Raw genomic sequence first — 24,253 nt, forward strand, 5'->3', positions numbered from 1 at the left:
GATTTTATTGTGGCTGAACAGATGCTTTTCCAAAGGTCCTGAGTTCAATTCCCAGCAACCACATGGTGGCTCACAACCATCTGGTACCGTCCTGACCTGGTCAGTCATCTTTGTCAACTTAGACCAGGAAACCCAATATGGACAAGTTCAACAGAACTATCATATACGGACTGCCTATGCATGCTTCAGCATTGCCAGGGCATAAATTTCATTCATTTCTTTAAAAACAAACTATAAACAAAAATTTTCACCATCTGTTTTAGCTTTTAACAGCTTATTGCCTTTAGGTAGTTTTCTGCTTCCTTTTTGTAGAGTTTTCATTTCTATATCTAAATATGTGTGTGTGTGTGTGTGTGTGTGTGTGTGTGCGCGCGCGCGCGCACACTCATTAGACTGGGTTTCTCTGTTTAACAGCCCTGGCTGTCCTGGAACTTGCTTTGTAAAGCAGGCTGGCTTCGAACTCACACAGATGTGCTTGACTCTGCCTTTCAAGTGCTAGGATTAAAGGCTGGTGCCTGAGAGAGTCTTGAGGTTTTTGTTTTGTTTTTTAATCTGTGCATAATTGTGTCCCTCTTTCTTCAAATAGGTATTTGAGGGAACTGAAAACAAGCATAAAACGGGGTGGTGGAGCTGGAGAGATGGCTCAGCTGTTAAGAGCACTTACTGCTTTTGCAGAGGACCTGGGATGGATTCCTAGCATAAATGTGGTTGTTCACAACCATCTGTATCTCTGGTTACAGAGGATCCAATGCTTTCTCCTGACAGTGCACAGCTGGCACACATGTGCACATAGATACATGCAGATACACTCAAATGAGTCTAAAGTATAAAAATAAAAAAAAAAAACAAAAAGGAATTAACTAAAACAAACCCAAAGGAAAAACTGAGCTAAAGTGTAAAAAGCAGACACAGAGTAATAAAATGCAATGCACTTTATATGGTTATAATAATAACTTTGCAAATGTGCTTTTAAAGAGAATAGAGAAACAGACTGTAGTGGGATTTTATTTGTATTTTAATAAATAAAACTTGTCTGAGGATCAGAAAACTAAAATAGTCACACTGGCCAGCCTTACAGAACTTGCAGCAATGACACACTTTTGATCCCAGTAGCCATACTAGCTTGCCATGGAAACCAGGCTGTAGTGGTGCACACCCTTAATCCCAGAACCACGGGAGCGCATGTTCTTTAACAAAGTGTGTTTTTTAACAGTAGTAACAGAAAGACGGGTAGGTCATAATTTAGCCACACTTTTTAATCTGAGAAGTGAAAAGAATAGTTATACTTCTTAGTTCCCAAGATAATAAGATACAGATGAATTTTCTAAATTACCATTGTGTTTATATGACCGCTAGATGCTACAGAGAAAACAGAAGAGTGGGGTGTCATTACACATGCAGCTAATCAAGTTGTGGGTCTTCTGGCTAGTGTATGTGCTTGCGTAAATCCCAACATCCTTGGTCCTCCTTTTCATCAGTCATAAAGGATAAATACCTTCATCCTCAGAGGTGTATTTGTGAGGATAAAACAATGCATATTGAGTTAGAATACTTCTGAGGTCCTTTTCTATCATTTTGGTAAAACATCATGACCAAGACAACTTAGAAGTTGTTTGAGACTCGCTGTGCCAGAGGGACAGAGTTGATACATCATGGCAACAAACAGGAAATGTGTAGGAGCTCAGAGCTCACACCTTAGTCCAGTAGCAGGAGTCAGAGAGCACTAACTGGGAATGGCCTTGGGTTTTGAAGCCTAAAAGCCCACCCCAGGGACACACCTCCTTCTCCAAGGACACACCTGATCCTTCCCAAATCATTCTACCAAGTATTCAAACCTGTGAGTGAGCCTCTGGGGTCATTCTCATTCAAATCACCACAAATATTATACAAATATGTATTTCTGTTATAAGCACATCGGTAGCTACTATTCCAGCATGAGTTCATTTTAGAATGTAGGACTAAAGAATTGCTTTGATTGACAGTATGCTAGTACCAGGATTTCAGTAACAGACATAGAGGTTGCCTAAATTCTAACAAATCCTTCTACTCAACCTCCAAGTATTCAAACCTGCATGGGTTCAAGCCAGACACAATTGCAACACTCAGAGGTGAAGGTGGACACAGGGTCCTACCCCAGCCAAGTGTGCCATTACCTCTAGAAGAACAAGCAGTCAGTGCTCTTAACCACTGAGCCGTCTCTCCAGTCCTCATTTCTAATTTCTAAAATTAGCTGTGTGTGTACATGTACGTATTAGTGCACCACCACGTGTTTGTAGAAGCCAGAACCTGGCACAGGGTGTCTTTTTTTGTGATGTAGGACTTGCAGATTTGGCTAGCCTGGCTCGCTAGCAAGCCCCAGGGATACCCCTGCCTCCACCCTGCTGGGCTGAGGTTATAAGTACAAGGTACTGTTGTACTTTACTCTAGCCCTTTCCAGTTTTTTTATATAGACTCCTTTAGCCTTATGAGATCACAAAAGAAGAAATCTAAAAAGATCATTAGGGTCACATTACAGGGTTTGGTCCTATTTGCCTGTTAATGTTAATGTGGAAGGCTTCCCAATAGTGAACAAGCTGATTGGGCTCAAATGTAATTATAACGTAGAAAATCATCCTGTTTGGATCATTGTTATGTCCTGGTATAAATTAATTATACGAAGTAAAACCTGGCCTTTAGTCTTGGTGTGTGTGTGGGGGGGGAGGGTTGTTGTCCTACTTACTAGTCCAGCTTGCAAAAGCTTAACTGTTTTACAGAAATCACTGTAGGTTCCATAGCACAATGAAAGGCCTGGAAAATATATTTGACTGTTACCTTCATAGACTTCCTGTGTAGCTGTGTGTACTTTTGAGTTAGTGAACCGTTTTTCACGTGGATTTCTCTTCTTTGGTAGTGCTGTGTTAATGGTTCAGTGGCTGAAGTGTGTGCTGACAATTCATGCATCATACCTGTCCACGGTGAGTCTTATGAGGGTGATTGGTTGGGCTTTGGTAAGGGGTAGAAACTAACTAAAATGACCCTTCTCTTCCTTTAGAGAGTTTATTTTATCATTATATGTTTTTGAGCCAGGGTCTCACCATATAGCATAAAGCATGCTATGTGGATAGACCGCACTGACCTTGAACTCAAAGAGACCTGCTTGCTTCTGCTTCTTGATTGCTGGGATTAAAGTTGTTGTACTACCATGCCTAATAAGGAACATAATTTTTACTCCCCTTTTTTATTTTCCCTCAAGATAGGGTTTTTCTGTGTATTCCTGGTTGTCCTTGAATTTGCTCTGTAGACCAGGATGGCCTTGAACTGGGATTAAAGGTTGTATCTCACCAGCACTCAGTTCGAGTTTAAGAAAATCCTGTTAGCCGGCGGTGGTGGCGCACGCCTTTAATCCCAGCACTCGGGAGGCAGAGGCAGGCGGATCTCTGTGAGTTCGAGACCAGCCTGGTCTACAAGAGCTAGTTCCAGGACAGGCTCCAAAACCACAGAGAAACCCTGTCTCGAAAAAAAAAAAAAGAAGAAAGAAAATCATGTTAATTTGTATGTATGTGTTGGGGGTGCTTATACCATGATGTGTGGAGACTGGAGGACAACTTGACTCTGCCTTAATGTGGGTTTGGGGAATCAAACTCAGGTTATCAGGCTTAGCAGCATTTCATTGACCTGTTCTGATGTTTTTTCCTTTTATGTGTATGAGTTTTTTGTCTGTACACATATACATACATATACATATATGTATATGTATATGTACCAGATGCTCATGAAGGTCAGAAGAGGGCATTGGATCTCCTGGAACTGAAGTTACCAATGGTTGTGAGCCACCATGTGGGTACTGGAAACCAAACCTGAGTTCTCTAATTGCTAACTCATCTCTGCAGCCCCAATTATGAGGCTTTTTTGTTGTTGTTGTTGTTGTTGTTGTTTTGAGGCAGTGCTTTGGACTAGTCTGGAACCACTTTGAGGCTCAGTCTGGCTTTGTACTCCTGCCAATCCTGCCTCAGTTACCTAAGTGCTGCATTACAGGCACTAGTCTTCATGCCTGGCTATCAGTTATATTTTAAACTAAAAATAAAATTTTATTTGTTCTTTTATTTACTTAGCATTTATGGTATATTTTCCCAGAAGGTTTTAGCAAATGACTTAAAAAGAAACACCCACAGTTAAGTTATAGGTCCCCTCCTCTTAGTGGTAAAAATAAATAGTATGCATTCATGTGTAGAATCACACATGTGTGGGAGAAGCTTCTGGTGTTCCAGAGACAAGTGTGGATAATGTGCCAGATTGATTCAAAGGAAAGTCCTTGCTAAGATTCAGAGGGAATTTCTTCAACTCAGAGATGTGTGGTGGAGAATTTTCATTATCTGCCCTGTGTTGTTCTTGTCTGCAATAGTTTATCAGTATACAGGAGTTCATTCTGCCTTTGCCCTAGCTGAGTTGTCTTTTTTTTCCTCCCTGAGGTAGTTTCTTTGTGTAGCTTCTGCTGTCCTGGAACTTGCTCTGTAGACCAGTCTGGCATTGAAATTATGGAGATCTGCCTGCCTCTGCCTCCCAGGCTGAGATTAATTAAAGGTGTGTGCCACCACTGGCCAGCGGTGGTGATTTGTGCCGTTTTGAAGTTATTTTTTCCTGTCAGGATATCAAGGGTCTTTTTTGAAAATTTGTGGTGTTGCTAGGCTGTATCCTAAAGCTCCACTATCCCTAGAAGTGCTTCTGACAGATGCTTGTGCAGGGCCAGCTCCTGCGCTGGGCTGAGCATGACTGTGTGGTGATGCTGTGAATTGGTGACATTTCTTTGTCTGCTTTTTCTAGTTGCCTGACCTGGTGCACCAGCTGGGGACCCTCTACCAGCTAATGGAAAGCAGAGTCAAATCTTTCCAGAAACTCTCACACCTGCACGGAAAACTCATTCTTCTTATCACACAAGTAAGCAAATCAAAAAAATTTCCAGCTCAGACTTGGCTGATAGGAATGAGGACTTATTCGTGTAGTAACAGGCTCAAGTTGAGTAAGAAATTGACAAATTAGAATGCGGGCTTTAACCTGGAAGTGTTTCTTGAGTGACAGTGGGAAAATCTTAACTGTGCCCCTCCCCATTTGTATTTATTCTCTTACTCCTCCCCAAGGCTAGCGAGAACATACTCAGTAGCTAAGGGTGATTTTACTGTTGTCTCTGCCTTCAAGAGTGCTGAAGCTACAGGCCCCAGCCTCCTCACCATTGCATCTTTAGCTCAGTGAGTTACAGGGCGTCTATACTGCACTCTAGCTCAGCCTGTGACTGTGAGCAGTGAGGTAGCTGCAGGGCATGTAGAGTTAACATTTTGGTGTAGTAATGCTCTAATAACTGCATGTGGTTTTTCTAATCACAATAATTTCCCCTTTTTTATTTTTCCTGTGTTCCAACTTGTATTTCATTCCTTTGGGGGAAGTCTAGCGGGGAGGGTGAACTAGCTGAATGTTGGGGAACTAGGTGTGATGTTGGTTATACTTGAGATAAGCTTATAATTGCTTCATAATTCTGCCTTCCAGGTTACAGCATCAGAAAAAATGAAAAAGATGCCTTCCCCTCAACAGAAGGCAAAATTGGTATATGAAGAAGGTAAACAGTTGGGGTAGAGGCTGCATATAGTCAGTCTAGTTTTTTTCACAGTAATTCGGTTCTGTTACCTTTGTGGAAATGCCTACATAAGCTTTTAAGTTAATATTTTAGGTTAGCATACAGAGTGGTGGGTTTTCTCATGGAATCTTCAAATATATGTGTCTTCATAGTTTTCTCTTGTGCGCATACCTTCTGCCTTACTCCATGTCCCCTCCCTCAAGCCGGTTGGTCCTCTTTCCTTGTTTCTAGTTCCCACAGCTGTGCTGTGTGATCCTCTTCCTGTTTTGGTGACTTACGTAATGCATTTAAATTTGCATATGTACACATGCTTTTAAACCTAGTTTCTGCATATAAATGAGAGCATGGAAGTCTTGTTTCTTTACTCTCCTCTATCAGCCTGATCAACCTGAGGGAAGTGAGGCGAACCTGTGATCCGCTGACAAGTGCTGTAGTCTTAGCAGAGCCTGAAACTGGGAGACCATGACATTGTTAGTAATTAGGAATGTTAGTGACCAAAACTGACTTCAAAGCCATTTGCTCTAAAATGTTCTTAATAGAGACCAGAGAGATGACTCAGCAGATAATGGTACTTGCCACTAAGGCTGAGGGAGGACTTGAGTTCAATCCTTAGGATCCACATGGTGGTAGGAGAGAATTGACTCCCAAAAGATGTATCCTGACTTGCACATGTGTTTTGTTGTAGGCACAAGATAACTGTAATAAAATAGGCTTAGTCAACCCCTGACAGATACCAAGTTGAAGTTTGGTAGCTGATTTTTTTTTATTAACCCTTATTAATAATAGATATTCCCTCCTCTATATACAGTTTAGGTGTATTATGAATCTGGTAAAGCCTTGTTAACAGTTTCAGCCAGAGTCCAGAATATTTTAGGTGAATTTGTATAGTCAATATGTATAAGTAATTATAATTAAGCCTGAGACTTAATGCTTAGATATCCCGGGTAGTTTATCGATTATAGAACTTTTTGCTAAGTATTTTATTTAACTATTGCAAGGTGAGCTGAAGACATGGCTGCTCTTCTAGAAGGCCCTGAGCTCAATTCCCAGCAATCATATGTTGGCTCACAACCATCTGGTGCCCTCTTCTGGCCTGCAGACATGTATGCAGGCAGAACACTGAATACATAATAAATAAATTAATCTTTTAAAAAACATATTACAAGGTAACATAGCATCAGAAAATCTTCTAATGCAGTGATTGGTATAACAGATGTCGCTGGAGAACACTGGCATAGAAATGAATTCAGAAGTTTTACCATCTACACATCTCTAACAATTGGAGCAACCGAGGAATTGAAAGTAATTTCCTCATCGTAAACCCATATAAAACAATAGATAAACACTAGTGAAGCTAAGAACGAGATAGTAATATATGTCTTATTAGTTCCAGATGTTCTTCCTAAAGAAGTCTAACACTTTCGACTTGACACATACTATCCTTTGGCACACAGTAACTGCAGTAGAATCTGCAGTCAGCTGTTATTAATAGGTGGTATGCAGATCAGCAAGTCCTGCACGCCAAAGGCAGCAGAAAGGAGCCAGCAGCATTACACCTCAGCAGTAGCTAATTAAGTCATTTTCAAAGAGAAAATCCTGTATTTTAAAGTTGCTGGTAACGTCCAAATTACTTAATATTTTGCATATTTAAGTGATTTAAATTATAAATTTTTTATTATAAAATAAATTCTAAAAATATTACAATTATTTAATATTTTGCTTATTTAAGTGAAACAAGAAAATTAGAGTAACTGATTTAGATGAACAAGATCCAAAAGCTTACCTTGCATGCCAGGTCAGCCTGGAAGATCTGTAGAACTCTGTGGTGTTGTGTCAGCACAGAGTCTAGTGTCCAGGGCTGACTGCCTTTTCAGGAAATGGTGCAGAAAGATTGTGCCATGACAAAGCATGTGTGGGCTACCTTCCTGGAGGAAAATAATTACTAAGTGTGGTGACCTTAAAGAAGTGCAAAGTGAAGCACCAGCGAGGTGACACCATGCAGTGACGCTTTTCTTTTTCTCTTTTCCCCAAGACAGGGTTTATCTGTGTAGTCCTGGCTGCCCTGGAACTCATTCTGTAGCCCAGGCTGCCCCCACAGAGATCCACCTGCCTCTGCCTCCCTGTGTGTTGGGGTTAAAGGTGTGTGCCACCATGCGTGGCTAATGCCTTAATTGTTTTTTAGATTATTTTACATGTATGAGTATTTTGCCTGAATGTCTGTATGTGTAAACTGCCATGGAGGTGCTGGGAATGGAACCTGGGTCCTCTGCAAGAACAGACAGCATTCTTAATCTCTGAACCTACTGTCCAACCCGATTCTTTAGTCCTATCCTGTGTCATCTTACTTTTTTTTTTTTAAGCCAACTCTGTAAAATGCCTCTGCTTACTCAGAATAGTCTCCAGATTCACCCCAACATCAAATCTGGTTTGTGAAAGTCTTTGAGAGCTCCTGATGGTGGAGGCTTGCTGAAGACAGGCCATTTGACGCTGTAGAATGTGCCTGTGAGACACACAAAATCCCAGCCCAAACCATGCAAGCAACAAAGAAAAATATTCATCGACTTCCGGTGGTGGTGGCTTAGTCACAGGTGCTAGCTGTACTGTGTTTCAGCACTGTACCTGCTGCTCTCTTACAGAGTCTTCAGAAGAGGAGTCCGATGATGAAATTGCAGAAAAGGATTCTGATGTGAGTGGTGTTTTCTGATCAGCTGCTTTTTATCTTCACCCTAAGGAAGCTCTTCACCAATGCTTTCCTTTGCTATTTTCACCAGGATAACTGGGATGAAGATGAAGAGAAAGACAGTGAAAAAGATGAAGGTGTTGATGAAGACAATGGAGAGGAAGATGAGGATGCTGAAGATGTGGAAGAGAATGGCGAGGACAGAGATGTGTCAAGTGATAAAGAATTAAATGGAGATTCTGACCTAGATCCTGAAAATGAAAGTGAAGAAGAGTGAAGACAGCAGCCGTTCACACTGTGAACCCTGGCTCATCTTGCCCGATGCTGCCGCATCCTCCCAGGGAGGCTTGCCCCGTGCCGGGAGACCAGAGGCCGCCATATGCTTCCAAGTTCACAAAGGCCACACCACCTTCCTGTCCTGAGTGCCCCAGACTTTAACTGTGTAAATAAGAGTGTTTCATTCAAATGTTAATAAACTTTACACAGTAAATAGACACACTTTCTTCCATGTACTGACATGAGTGTCCAATATATGGTATATTTTTATAATATAATACTCTAGTACGATTGGTTCTATCACAGACTGACTTAGGTGAAGACAGACATGCCATAGGGGTCAGGAACTGGACGCTTGGGAAGGAGTCGGCTCATCTCAGGTTGGTATCTTCATCCAGTCCAGATGCCAAAGCAGCACTAATGAATTGTTTTTAATCTGGCTTACCTAATTTGATACATTTTCATAAAACATGAAGGAATAACTAAAACTTAAAACGGTTGTGATTTGCAGAAATAGAATCCCCGTGCCCCTAGTTTTGTCTGCTAACTGGTCATCTGGCTTAGGTCAGATTGATATTGGGAGTGCTTCCCCAAAATAACACTTATTTTTTAAAGTGTCGTCTGAGATATTTTTTTAAACAAAACAAAATAATGGTAATTAAAGAAGCAAAGATTTAGCCATATCAAGGGTGTTCTTGTCTGCAGACTGTAGAGAATCATCTGTGTATAGATGAGTTATGCTCTAACCTGCGACTTTTTAAAACTTCAGTCACTGCTGCTTTTGAAGAGGTTTCCATTTTTATTTAAATTACTAATGGATCAGAGAACAATTGTTTATTTTTTTCTCTTTGGTTTTAGATATTAATGATAACCTTGCTGGAGTTTTTTTTCCAAAGAAACTATTTTTATAATTCAGTAATTTAACGTTTTCTTTCCTTTTCATTACCCACTCTTGGCAGGGCTAGGGTATCTGTTTATCTTTAAAAATGATAAATCTTATTCAAGATTTTTTTATGTATGTATAAATAAGTATTTTGGTGTGCTACACAGCTTTTTCAAATTACCAGTAATTTGTCTTGTTTTTAAAAGAGTGAGCTAGTACTGACTTAGTGCTCACTAAGGGGCAGATGGAGAGCTCACTTCTGCAGAAGGATGTGTAAGATCACCGCTATCTGGGAGGACTCCATCAGAGGCAGAGCAGGCTGCACAGCCGGAGCAGGAAGAGCATCTTGGGCAAGCTGCTGGTGCGATGTACAGTTGTTATTTGTCTATAAATGGAGTTGTTTATGGCAATTTAATACCATTCTCTTTGTAAAGTAAATAAATACTCATCTTTACCCAGCGTGTGTCTCGTGGTATGTGTAGAGACTGTAGCCGGGTGTTTGGGCTTATGGCATGATGGTGGCTTCCCTCCTAGCAGTCATAGGTAAATACTCTCAAGGCCTGTTATATATTCAAGTTTGCAGCAGTAAAAGGAACAGGCATCTTGTTTTAAATCTGCCAGTGATGGTTGATTATTTCTGGAGCCACCTGCAACTGCATATTCCAAGGTTCTAGACATAAACAATAGGTGGTTATGTTTAGTTAGGTATCACGAAACAGCAGCAACAAGGGAAATTTTTACTGTTTATTAAGACCTTTGTAACTTTTTTTCTAGAGATAGAGAATTTGACTGTGGTGTTCTTTCAGTTGAGACAGTGAAGTGTGTGCGTGTGTTACTTGGGTCTTGAAGCCTGCTACCATTGTCACATCGATGATCACATGACCTAGTGGTTGTCGTGTTTAAATCTAGAGTATTCTCCCTCATCCTGTGTTATTTGATATTCTGTGAGTTCACTTAAGTTGTGCTGTACAGTACTGTAAGTTCTGGGTTTTTGTGTTTGTTGCCTTAGGTATAGACAACTTTTGAGTATGTTGATTGGTTTTTTTGAATCCTTAAAAGAGGTCTGAGGTTTGGACATTTGATTGACGTGTGAAATGAACATAATCCCTGTGAAGGACAGTTCCCAACATGATATATTTACTTGTCCACTATGCTGGGGGTTATTTAGGCGCCTAATGTATATACTGTTGGATAAAGGCAACCGCTTCCCGGAGCGTCTGGTTGCCGTGGTTTGGATAAATATCCCTAATGGTTGAAGCCTTAAAGGCCAGGTGTTCTCTCCCCCAGCCCCACTCCTCACCCCTTTTTCTTAATAATTAGTTGAAGGTTTCTACTATGTTCTCAAGAGGTGCTGTCAACTCTTCCTCTTTGCTTTGTTTCCTGGTTGAAGTGTCCCAGGCTCTGTTTTTTGTTGTTGTTGTTTTGTGTGTATACCCTGACAAAATGTCCTCAGGGACGGACTGGCAACCCCAGTTTCTAAGCCAAGCCAAAGTAGTCACTTCAGGTCCTTGTTAGAATAATGCAGAGCTCAGAGTTGGCCGGGGGGGGGGGGGTGGGGGGGGGAAGGAAACTGATTCATAAATGTGGGATGAAAGCAGTATGGAAGGGCGTTGGAGGGGTGAAGGCGTAAATTACATGAGGTGTAATCTGGTTGTTGAGATCTGGACATTGGAGAAGGTGAGTCAAGTAAGTGGATGGAGACAGTGAGCAAAGGCCCAAGGGCAGTTGGTGTTGGAAGTCAGCACGAGAAAGGTCAGAAAGGTGCTGAGGTCAGGCCTGGAGACCATTGCAGAAGTTATGCTCTCTGAGAGGGAGAGACTTGTCATATTGGAGCAGAATACTCAGCATTTGCAGTTAAGAATTCAGTTTTTCAGGACTGCAATAGAACCCTTGTTTTTGAAGTAATCCATGATGGTGACATGGACCAGTAGTAACGGAGTTGGAGAGAACTGGTTGTTGTCAGATTGTTTTGAAGTTAGAGTTAGCCTTTGCTGCAAGGTGTGACAGGCATGGGTGGCTGGTCCACCACCACTGCTCACGCTGTTCTTTTGGCAGGACCTGACTATTTAATATTCCCCCAGGCATCCCGAACACTGCTGGTTATTTGACATTTTCTGATAACTTGCAGAACTTCGAAGGCGATGCTGAGATTTGGATGGAGGTAGCCATTTGGCCTTGACATGGTTGTCATGGCATTGCTCCCAAGTTTCCCTGGAGAGTAGTAATAGGAATGGAAGAAGCACAAGACACAGTGTGCTCCAGCATTTTGGGAAGAGAGAAACGGGACATAAAGAGGAGACACGAGCGCACAGAACTCAGCAGTGCTAGAATTCTGCAGATTGGAATTGACTGTCTTAGCTCTAGGTTCTCCGAGCTGTGAACGACAGGTCTACTGATCCCTCCCAGGCAGCAAGGATTTTCATGTTGCCTTTTGAGTGACCACTTGTTCCCCTCTTTGAAGGCCTCTCGGGCATAAAATTTAGTTTTCTTTTCCTCTCTGAGTCTTGACTTTGTGGTACTTCAGCAGTATTGCTTACGCTGACAAAACTTGACCCCAGTTCACAGAGCCACAAGGGGTATTAATGGGTTAACAAGCTTCAAGTTCACTGAGGAAAAAGACCCCTCAGAAGATTGCATGCTGAGTGATGACACGTCCTCTTTCTATCTACACAGAAAAGTCACACAGTAACCCAGTTCTATCGTTAGATGATTGGTTTTTTAACCAAGTGTGGCACTGTAGTAGAGAAATGGGTGGGTGGTGTCTTCGCAGCTGGTGCCAGGGACAGCTGCGGTCCTTCCCCAGTGACAGGCTTTGATGTCCTGGCTTCAGTGAGGACTGCTAGTTCCTGTCCTTCCACCCCAGTTTTTCTTCTCACAGGACAGTGTTACTGAGATTTGGGTGTGCTGGGTCTCCTTCGGTACCATTTAGAGCTGTTGATTAAGCTTGTGACTGTTGGTACCTCAACAGTACACGTAGCTGCCCCCAAGGAACAGACAATAGATTCAGCTAGATTTTGATCTTTTTAATTATTATTCTCCATTAGGCAGAACCCTTTCTTTGATTGTAGTTAGAAACACATGACAAAGATGAACATTCTAACTTCAGGGTGAAATTCTGTGTATCAGGAAGTCATTTGTACACCTGGCAGCCTGTTTAATTGGTGCCTTGTGAGAGATCTGGGTATGAGAAAGGCAGATCAGCAGAATACAATTAAGTTCATCATGAAAGATCAAACCAACGGACAGAAGCTGGAGCACAAATTCTGGGGTCACACTGCAGTGTGATAACCAAGAGAGCAAATTCTGGGTTCACACCAGTGTGATAACCTCAGTGCTATTTTGTTGTTGTGAGACAGGAGAGTAACCATCATGCCATCTTGCCTCAAGGACGCTGCAAGAACCCAACGGGACAGTAACTGAGGGAACCTTGGAACAAATGTGGATGTGTTTAAGCAATTGTTTTTAGGTTTATTGTTAGACATTTTTCCAGTATGGGAAGGAAAGGCTAAGAGGTAAGTTCTAGAGAAAATTTCTGTTTAAATCTGACACTTTAAAGAAATTTAACCTCTTGAGTAGACAAAAATTCCTGTTTTCCAAAAGTGAATTTCCTTTTTAAAAGCACACTGTTCTGACCAACAAGTGCCGGAGGGATGTCACAGTTGGTGGGGTTGCAAAGATCTTACTCCATCATCCTCTCCAGCTACGATAACTCTAGTAACCAGAATGACTTGACCCTAAAGGTACTGTAGTGGCCGGCTCACCTTGATGGTAACCAACAGCTCTCTAATTGGTTTTCAAGCCCACTCAAAAAGAGGGAAACCATGCCTGGTACTGGAAACGTAGCTCAGTGCTCATGAAGCCATGGCTGTTGGAGAAGACTCATCTTGTTGAAGCTATTAAACTAATATAGTCCTTAACAACAATTATAAATACCCGTATAGACATATAAGTCTCATCTTCACCCCTCATCAAGAACGTTTCTCTTTGCAATGGATGGAGACAATGCAGAAAACCATAACCAATCAATTAACAGAACGGTGGAACCTGATGGCAATGGACACAAAACACTCCTGCGCCTCGGGCTGGAAAAATTGTGAGAGCCAGAGGACCAGGGAGTTTGTTGTGAGGCTGTGTCTCCTAGTAAAATCTCCACAAAATCTCACTGCCATGGCCGCCCAAACAGGAGCAGAACAAGCTTGAAACCAAGGGACGTGCTCAAGTGGACAGGAAAAAAGCCCACAAGGCCTCAACTCTACCCAAAACACTACACATAGCTGAGGAAAGCTGGGAGCAAGCGAGGTGGCCTTCCCCAGGGAAGAGCACACTAGTTTGTTGTCCAGCACCTAACAGCCCTGGAAACACGAGTAACATATGGACTGGACAGGTTATGGTTAGGTGTTGGGGTGGGGCTCACGCACACTAGCATCTCACAGCACGTGTGTGGAGGTCAAAGGACAAACAACTTGTGGACAGATCCCAGGGATCAAACTCAGCTGTCAGGCCTGGGGTCAAGAGCCTTTACCTGCTGAGCTTTACCAGCCTAGTGTTAAAATCGACATAAAGTAGGCAAGTGATGTAGAATGCATGCCTCTAAAGCAGTTTTCTCAACCTGTGGGGCACGACCCTGTGTTGAGCAGCCTTTTCACAGGGGTAGCTTAAGACCACTGGAAAACACAAGTATTTACATTACATAATTTAGCTGTAGCAAAATTACAGTTATGAAGCAGTAACAAAAACAATTTTATAAGTTGGGGATCAGCACAACATGAGGGGTTGTATTAAAGGGTCGCAGCATTAGAAGGTTGAGAACCACTGCTCTAGAGAAGATGAAGGCCCACAGCCTCTGATCCTTTTCCAGAATCCCACCTGGGAACAGCTGCATGCAGAGGTAACTGGTTCTTTTGTAGTTGGTCCCTCCATATTTCTGTGGATCTGTGTGTAGACAGATGTGCTGGTGAGAAATGGATGGTTTCTCTTTTTCCACATAGATCAACAGTTATGAAGTAACAACAAGACAATTTAATGATTATCATGTGGGGGTCACCACAACATGAGGAACTGTATTAAAGGGTCGCAGGGTTAGGCTGAAGACACTGACATGGATGGTAATACTGTATGCAGCAACAAAACTGCTTCACTGTGTTAAACTGTGTGAAGATCAGCTTGGCGGTGGAGGACTCCAATACAGATTACTTTGTCCCGCCCACCAGCTTCAGACTGGTAGGCTATTTCCTGATCAATGATAATAGGTTGTTTTTAGTGTCCTAAGGAAGGTTCCAGAGGCTGCTCACGCTCCTTGTGTAGGCGCTGTGTCAGCATCCTTCTAGGATGCTGGATTGGATTCTCTAGGATGCTGAGCTGGATACTTGACTGAAGGAAAGACGTTCTGTTTTGACTTGTGGTTTGAGCGTCCATAAGGCAGCAGAGCCGAGGCAGCTGGTCACCCTGGTTCACAGCTAGGAAGCAAGTGTTTATTTGCTTTCTGTATCTTTTCCTCTTTACATTAGTTCTGGGGTCCCAGCTCACAAGATGGTGCTACCCACACCCAAGGAGGCGTTTGCTTCCTCAGGTAAAACCTCTTAGGGAACACCCTCACAGGCATGTCCAGAGTGTCTCCTGGATGGCTCTGAATGCAGCCGTTTTGACAATGAAGATAACTATGGCCAATGGTTAGTATTCTGGGTACAGGTTCTGGTACTTAAGATTCCCATAGACCCGTCGGGTTGCCTCCTAGTTTGGCTTGAACAGATTTCAGGTGGAATTTGATGTGGGACACTTTCCTTTGACCTAGTTAAACATAAATCCTATAAATCCTATGGGAATTTTGATTTGCTTTTTGACCAGCCAATAGGTTTGTTAGAATTGATTTATGTTTCATTTTGTTTGGAAGGGATTATAGGTTTTTTTAATGATTTATTTATTTTATTAATGATTTATTTCTTGGGGCTGGAGAGATGGCTCAGAGGTTAAGAGCACTGACTGCTCTTCCAGAGATCCTGAGTTCAATTCCCAGCAACCACATGGTGGCGCACAGCCATTTATAATGAGATCTGGTGCCCTCTTCTGGCCCGCAGGCAGACATGGAAGGAATGTTGTATACATAATAAATAAATAAATCTTTAAAAAATGATTTGTTTCTTTACTTTATATACATTAGTGTTTTACCTGCACGTATGTCCGAATGAGGGTGTCGAATCCTCTGGGAACTGGAGTTACAGACTGTTGTGAGCTGCCCTGTGGGTGCTGGGAATTGAACCTGGGTCCTCTAAGAAGAGCAACCATTAACTACTCTTAACCGCTGAGCCATATCTCCAGCCCATTTTTTTTTTTAAATCTTTGAAGAATCACGTCTCTTGCTTCCACCCTGGAGCCTGGGGTAATTACCATGGAAGTGATGACCAGAGCCTGTGATATTTGTCAGCTCTACCTCATGAACGAACGACTACTTATTTCAAACTTCGAGTTATTGGATACCTGAGGACAGGGGTGTACCTCAGGGGAATACCCTTTGGGAAGGACTCTCGGGGCACCTCTTCTCGCATAGCTCTGTGCACAGGTGGGTTCCAGTCCCTGGGAGTGGGACTAAGGTGCTTGTAACTTAGGCATGAGGATGGGTTGGGAGACACAGCGGAACACTTGATTATGCTACAGGAGACGGTGAAGGAAATGTAACCAACCTTCCCAGTAGAGGGCCATGGGAGCCACAGAAGAGGACTGATCTTAATCAGCGGCCAATGCTGCTCTAGAATTCGAGGGAGAGCCTTGGAAAGTAGGGGTGTTTAAAGGAAAGTCAGGGTCAAATAGTTGCTTGATCGATGCCTTCTAGAACCCTGCAACAAGAACTCTTTAGAATCGAGGCCGTTCATTCAGTTTTCTGAGATTCCTGCTTGCAAGAAATCAAATGAGTGTGTACGTGGGGAGGATTCAGTACTCAGGGTTCCTTCTTCCAGTGGACGTCTTGGCTGTGGATTTTACAGGGTATTCCTGTGTTGCTTTTGGCGGAGGTCCAAGTGTAAATCGTCAAAATCAAAACAAACCACTAGGTGTCAGCCTTGCTTCGGGCAACTTTGCCATCCAAGAAAGTCCCCGTTCTGGGTACCACCAGCCTTTTGGATTTGGCCAGAGAAACACCCCCCTCCCCCGAGGGACTTCCAGTTTTTTTTTTTTTTTCTTTCAGGAATGAAATTCCATCCCCATTTGAAGGACACCGGGTCTTCCGGTGGTGACTGCATCTGCAGATCCTCTGAGGTGGACAGTGGCCCCGCGGAAGCAGATATTCCCTCCTCCTGGACCTGGGCACTCTCCACAGGACTAACCTGAGCAATACCCCGCTCACAGCCGCCGCATGGGCAACTCTTAGTGTCTAACAGTCAAGTCGCAGAGCTTTCTCGTTTTCCAGTTTCCTTAAAAGGAACCATCTGCGCTATGCGACAACGGACATGTTTTCCCGCGTGGACTTTGTTCGGTCTAGAATTTCACATTTGCTCAATGGTAGCGTGAGGGCTAAGTTTTGTTTTTTACTTCCTTTCCTTTCCAAACTTTTGAAAAATTCAATTATACAGAGAAGCGAGAATTATCTAGGCGTGATGGTGCCTGCTTTTAATCCCAGCACTCAGAAGACAGAAAGCAGAGTTGGAGGCCATCTTAGTCTACACAGCAAGCTCCAGGACAGTCAAGGTTATATAGAGAGACCTTAAAAAAGAAAACAACAACAACAAACAAACCAAACCAAACCAACCAAATAGCCGGTGTGGTGGTTGCACGGCTTTAATCCCAGCACTTGGGAAGCAGGAATCTCTGTGAGTTCTAGGCCAGCCCGGTCTACAAAGTGAGACCCAGGACAGCCAGGGTTGTTACACAGAGAAACCCTGTATGGGGAAAAAAACCAACCCAACAACCAAGCAAGCGAGCAAACAAGCAAACAAACAAAAAGATTTGAATTAATCACTTTAGTCATCTGCATACATTCAGTTAGCATTGTCAATGTTTTGTCTGTGTGCCTGTGTTTATTTTTGCTGCTGTATTTGAAGGCATGTTAGAGATGTCATGACACTGTAACAAATACATACATTTCCTAAACGTTATGACTCCTTACATAACCACCTCCTCCCCCCAAAGTCAGAAGGTATATTTCTTTTTTATTTTATTTTTTGTTTGGGTGTTTTGTCTGCATGTGTGTCTGTGCACCATGTGCATGTAGTACTCGTGGAGACCAGCAGAGGGCATCAGACCACCTAGGACCGGAATCACCCATGGTGGTGAGGTGCTATGTGCTCTGGGCCCAGTAAACCCAGGTCTTCTGCAAGAGCAACCAGTGCTCTGAGCCTCTGAACCACCTCTCCAGCCTCAACATTTCTTAGTTTATTATAAAATATCCAGTTCATATTTAATGTCTCTTTCATTCCCCTCCCTGCCCCTTGCTTTTTGAGACGGGGTCTCACTATATTTCTTGGTTGTCCTGGAATTCTCTGTGTAGACCAGGCTGACCTGGAAACTATAGAGATCTATCTGTAGATCCACCACAACTGGCAGCTTTATTTAGTTTTGTTTGTTTGTTTCATTTTTGTTTTTATTGTTTGCTTTGTTTTGTTTTTGAGACAGGGTTTCTCTGTATAACAGTCATGGCTGTCCTGGAACTTGCTTTGTAGACCAGGCTGACCTCAAACTCACAGAGATCCACCTGCCTCTGCCTCCCAAGTGCTGGGATTAAGGGCGTGTGCCACCACCACCCAGTTTATTTAGTTGTTTTGACACAAGGTCTCTCTATATAGGCTTGGATATCCTGGTACTCACTGTGTTGACCAGACTGGCCTCAACTCACAGAGATCCGCCTGTCTCTGCCTCCTGAGTGCTGGGATTAAAGGTGTGTGTATATCCACTCCAGGTTGTATTTAATACTCCTTAGTCATCGCTGTGATGCCCCTGTTATCTGGTTTTATTTCTCATAACTAGGATGGGCCAAGGTTTCCTTACTGGATCTGGTTGTTAAGTAGGAAACCTTAGCTGAGGCCTGTAACTCCAGCTAGTGGAAGCTGCGATCAGAGTTTGAGTCATGAGCTACATAGTAAGTTCAAGGTCAGGCTCGGTAATTTAGCAAAACCTCATCCCCAAATAAAAATAAGAGGCTATGAAAGATAGATCACTGGTAGAGGACCTTGCTAGTTCAAGGCCCTGGGTTTAGTCCCTAGTAATGACAAATTAGGTTAAAAAGTCTTAAATTAGGCAACGGTGGTATACGCCTTTAATCTCAGCACTCAGGAGGCAGAGGGAGGTGGATCTCTATGAGTTTGAGGCCTCTTTGGTTTACAAGGAGAGTTCAAGTCAGAGCCACAGAGTGAGACCTTGCCTTAAAGCAACAAATAAATAAATGATATTAAAAAGGTTTAAAATACCAGTGGAAATACCATCACCAATAATTCCCGCCCCCGTTTGCTTCAGTAAGCGAAATCAATGTTACGGCGTATGTTCTTCTGCACTTTGTCCTGTGATTGTGTGTGCACGCATGCAGAGAGGCTGGACTCTCTTGCCACAGGAGGGGTTTCCTGCATTGACTGTACCCATTTTAGCTGTGCATGGCAGGCCCCCCATGTGTTCACAGGACAGCACTGCAGTTCAGAAGGGTTTGTCAAAATGGGCTGAGAAATTTCCTGTATCACAGAAAACTGCATTTGCTTTGTGTTTAAAAGTCTCCAGATATGCCGGGCGGTGGTGGCACACGCCTTTAATCCCAGCCCTTGGGAGGTAGAGACAGGCAGATCTCTGTGAGTTCGAGGCCAGCCTGGTCTACACGAGCTAGTTCTAGGACAGGCTCCAAAGCTACAGAGAAACCCTGTCTCCAGATCTGCAAATGTACAAGTTTATATATATATAAAAAAAACATTCATTTTTAGAAATTCACAATACATTTTCAGGTTCACAAGGGCCTTAATTTTTTTCTTCTTTTCTTTTCCTTTCTTTCCCTCCCCTCTCCTCTCCTCCCCTCCCTTTTTCTTTTCTTTTCTTTTCTTTTCTTTTCTTTTCTTTTCTTTTCTTTTCTTTTGGAGTCAAGGTGTCACGTAGCCCAATCTGATCTCAAACTCTGATAACCTCACTCCTGATCCTCCTGCCTCTGCCTCTCAGTGCTGGGATTGAGTACACTTGCTTTGTTTCTTTTTTAGACTCATTTTTAATTATGTGTGTGCATGCATGTGCATTTCTGAAAGTGTATATGCCATGTGTGTGCAGTGCCCTCAGTAGCCAGAAGAAGGAGTTGGCTCCTCTGGAGCTGGACTTACAGGCAATTGTGGGCTGCTCAAAATGGGTGCTGGGAACAGTGCTCCAGTCCCGTGGAAGAGCAGAAAGTGCTCTTAACTGCTGAGCTGTCTCTCTAACTCCAGGGCTATCTTATTTGTGTATTTTTTAATTAGTTAATTAATGCTGTGGGATGATCTTTCTGTATGTTGTAAATATGTATTCCTCTCATTGGTTAATAGTATAAGCTGTTTGACCAGTAGCTGGGCAGAATAAGGTTAGATGGGACAATTAAACTGAGAACTCAGATGAGGAGGGGCAGAGTTGAGAGAGATACCAGCCAGCCACCTAACAAACAGGACATTTAGAAGATGAGGTAACAAGGCTTGATCCATGTGACAAAACATAGATAGAATTATGGGTTAATTTAAGTGTAAGAGTTAGCAAGTAATAAGCCTGAGCTATTGGTTGAGCATTAATAATTAATATAAGTCTCTAAGTTATTATTTGGAAGCAACTATGGGCAGGAGAAGACAGATTAACCTCCATTTACAAATTAATTAACTAGCATCAGACAAGGTCTCACTATGTAACCTTGTCTAGCCTGGAATGTGCTATGTGGACCAGGCTGGCTTTAAACACAGAGATTTACCTGCCTCTGCATCCCGAGGGCTTGTTTTTTTTTTTAAAGCATTGCTTAAGTGAATGGGCAAAACCAGATAACTTTTTTTTAAAAAAAAATTATCAGATTTCAAAAGATTTTGTGTTTTATTTATAAATGTAGAGCTTTAATTTTTTAAACAACACAAACACACCACTCTGCTAAGAAGAAAGAAAGAAGGAAAGAAAGAAAGAAAGAAAAAACAAATTAAAGCTTGCTGACTCTTACCTGGAATTGTCCTCTGCTGGCCCCGGCACAGCTGGCCTTTCCTTTTCTCGTGAAGAAACTGAGCACTTTGAAAGCTCTGGGATGTGCTAGTCCAGCCCATGACCCCCCCTTGGTGGCCTTTGGCAAGCCTCTTACCTTCTATGAATGAACTTATCTTCTGCAAAATGGAGACTGGATGGGGCACCTCAGATGGAGCTAGAACAGTTTACGAGGTCCAGGAACCGGTACTGCACAGGGCCAAGGCTAGACCAAGGCCACTGAGCCAAGTAGGCACCAGGTCCACAACCTTTCTTCTTCTTCTCCCAAGGACATTTAATTTAATCTGTTTAGAGAAGATTTATTTTTACATTTTTGAAAATTGTGTACCTGTGTGTGGCTGTCGGCATATGAGGACATGTGTGTTTACCTGTGTGGCTGTCGGCATATGAGGACATGTGTGTTTACCTGTGTGGCTGTCGACATATGAGGACATGTGTGTTTACCTGTGTGTGGCTGTCGGCATATGAGGACATGTGCCCAGCGAGGCCAGATCTGTAGGATCCCCTGGAGCTGGAGTAGCAGATTGGTGTGAGTCACTCACTGTGGATGCTGGGAACCAAACTGAGGTCCTCTGCAAGAGCAGTGTGTCTTTTCAACTGCTGAGCCATCTTCTCAGCCCCTACTTGAACCTTGTATGTTTAAAAGGTTTGTTCACTTGCTTTTGTATGTAGATTAGTATTATTATTTTCTGAGACAGAATTTCTCTGTGTAACATTGGCTCTCCTGCTCTGTAGATCAGGCTGGCCACTGACTCATAGAGCCTGCCTCTGGCTCCCTTGTGCTGAGAGTAAACGCATGTGCCATCACCACTCGGCTATTATTAATATTATTGATTATTATTATTTTTTTCTGAGACAGGGTCTGTACCCAAGCTATTCTCCTGTCTCAGCCTCTCAGGTTCTTGTCCTACAGACGTATCCAGTCATGCCTTTCTAATTCTATCTAATATTTATTTCCCCCATCATCTGGGCTTCTTCCTCTCCCCCATCTCTCTCTATAATTTTTTTTCCGTAACAAATTCTAGACGGGTCGCTGCTGTCATCTGTTTACACGTAACACAGTCCCTCAGGATGGAGAAGTGGTGAAGGCACCAGGTTTGCTTTGCTCCATACCTGATTGTCCCTTCACCTGCGCTGCTCTGTTTATCTCTGCCTGCCCGTGGCTCCAACAGAGAATGCTCTTTGTGTTTAGCTGGTGACGGACAAGCTTCAAAAATTGATTTATATCCATGGTTACTGTCGCCCTGGCGAATAGTGAGGAACAAGCGCCTTCTCTTCCCTTTCACATCAGAGCCATCGGGCTGCTGTCCCTCCGGCCAGCCCTGGCTTGTCCTCTCCTGCAACATGTCTGCAATCGTCATTCCCACTCACTGTCTCTTTCCTAGGGGACCTGTGCTGAGAGCTTGAACCCCTGGGGACCAGCATCTTGGAAGGAAGCCTGAAGGTAGCAGCTCAGGTAGCCTGGGAGTGTTTGTCAGTCACTCGGGGGAGGCACTCGGTAGATTTGTGCTGGTGGCTGTTTATGGTTTTAAAACTGCATTGGTGGCGGTGGGGACGTCTTTCGCAAACTTCCTTGTGGTGAGAACTTCTTTTTCTTGTGGTGGTGACTTAAGGGGAGCCAATGAAGATGTTTCTGTTGGAGAGAGAGAGAGAGAGACAGAGACAGAGACAGAGACAGAGAGACAGAGGCACAGAGAGAGACCTTGTCAAAGGAGGATATTTTCCTGGGCATCTGATTTTTTTCTATATTTTTTTCTATGACCTTAAGTAGTACAATATTTGTATCTGAACTGAAGAATAAATTTGTTATTTGGCTATGTACATCAAGGTCTGGTCTGTTGCCTTGAAAACCTTGAAATGTATGAGAGATGAGGTTCACAAGGATCCTTCAAAACTCCGGTATTCAGAAGCCTTTCACGTATAAGCTGGTCTCCATAATTGTATGGATTTGGGAGTTGCTTCATGCTTCAACTCTAATGGAGCTCAGCTGCCCCAGCTCCTAGAGCATGCTAAAGGCCCTAAGAAGTGGCATTTATGCCCGTTGTGTCTATTCTTCCTTCTCCATACAAACTTCTATTCTTGCTTTTACATTTATTCTACAAAACTCAGTTGGGGAGCTGCTGGGCGGGATGGAGCACTGGCTCTGGACGGGCCTGGCCAAGGGTATGCTTCAAGTTGGAAGAGAGCATATGACTTACCCAGAGTTCAGGAGACTATGTCTTCCATTTCCTACGCATTCCAGAATCTCTGAGATGTAAAGGCTCTTGGTAGGGTTGGTAGGTAAGTGAGGGTTGATGTGGGAAGAGTCCAGATCTACAGTGAATGTTCTAGAAGGTTATCTGGCTTCTTGAGCATCTCTAAGGGTGAGTGTGGAGGACTGGACCTGTCTTTGAATGCTGACTTAGATCTGTGTGTTAGGGAGTTGACCCTCTTCTACTCCAAGCTCCCAGGGTCTTTGGCCGTCATGGCTACTCTGTTGATGGCCAAGCGGGGCTCTAACATCCTCTGGTCCTTATTCTCTCTTTTCACCACTGCTTATGCACTGTGTCCTGGAGGCCCCTCTTTGGGCCTGCATCATTTCTTATGGGAAATTCATTATCCTTCATACCATGGTCCTTTATAGACAACGACCTTCTCTCTTCAATTGCTTTCAGGATTCTCTCTTTTGTCTTTACCTTTCTGAGCCTGATTATGGCATGCCCTTTGGATGGCGCTGGCTGGCTGACATCCTTCTCTAGTGTGCTGAGGAGAAGTGGATCTTAAGTAGGTGTGGCATTTCCCTTTGCACCTGGCCCCAGGCTCTGGTCCCTGTGGGTCGCGTCTGACTCGCTTGCTAGCCTTCTTACCCAGGGAGTGGCTCTCTTCTGCGTTGGGAAAGGCTCACTGAAGTCCACACCAGAGATGTAATCTGGGTTCATGGGGGTCAGACTGGGTTACCAGTCAGTGAGCAGGATGTGCCAGGCTCTCTGCCAGTCACCACATGTCCCTCTCAGCACTGGAGGCTGCCGAAGTTGCGCTGATGGCGTCCATTGCTCCACTGGGAAGTCTGTCAGCTTCAGCTCAAGCCCACCTCCCTCACTGCGGTAACGAAGGCCTTTACGGGTCATGCTTGATCCAGCGGCTCAGAATGACCTCCTCTCCCGCCTGCCACCTCATTCTCTACTTTTGCTTAACTTTCATTTATGGAATTCACTAATTACAGATTTGCAGTAGCAACCCCATCCGCTCTCCTTCTCATTTCTGCTTCCCACCTGTAATTTTCTGGATCCTCCCGTCTTTTCCCTTCCTATCCCACACCAGCTATTGACTTTGTCATATCTATCCACACCATCCTGTCCATCTGTCCATCCCATCCTCTCCTAGTCTGTTCCACTGACCCCATCCCATCCGATCATCCCACCCCCTGTTATCCCCGCCCCCACTCAGTGAGCCCTGGAGGAGAGCATCCTCTTTCAAACCCTTTCCTGTGACTGTGAGACAGAAGTTGCTCCTCTCGGACACCCCATTTGGAGGGTGGGGAGAAAGGAGAACAGGTGTATCCTACATACCTCATAGAAGCAAGCAATTAGTTTCATCGACCAGGCTCTGAGGGTAGGGGTTGTGGTTTGGGGGCAAGAGTGAGATTTTGGGGACCATGAGGCAAAGGTCAGTT

General features: G+C 43.5%; 1 protein-coding gene across 1 annotated transcript in view; it reads left to right on the forward strand.

The window, feature by feature from the left end:
- The window catches only part of Wdr43 (WD repeat domain 43), a 41,572-nt gene extending 31,677 nt beyond the window's left edge, over positions 1-9,895 (forward strand). Inside the window, exons 14-18 of the mRNA XM_041631269.1 lie at positions 2,891-2,954; positions 4,801-4,914; positions 5,518-5,587; positions 8,242-8,291; positions 8,377-9,895. Coding sequence (XP_041487203.1) covers positions 2,891-2,954; positions 4,801-4,914; positions 5,518-5,587; positions 8,242-8,291; positions 8,377-8,562 — 484 coding nt within the window. The 3' untranslated portion in view covers positions 8,563-9,895. The remainder of the gene's footprint in view (positions 1-2,890; positions 2,955-4,800; positions 4,915-5,517; positions 5,588-8,241; positions 8,292-8,376) is intronic.
- Positions 9,896-24,253: the final 14,358 nt, after the last annotated feature.

This window comes from Microtus oregoni, unplaced genomic scaffold (assembly GCF_018167655.1).
Source record: "Microtus oregoni isolate MIOR12 unplaced genomic scaffold, Mior012 000036F_ref0000092, whole genome shotgun sequence".
Lineage (NCBI taxonomy): Eukaryota > Metazoa > Chordata > Mammalia > Rodentia > Cricetidae > Microtus > Microtus oregoni.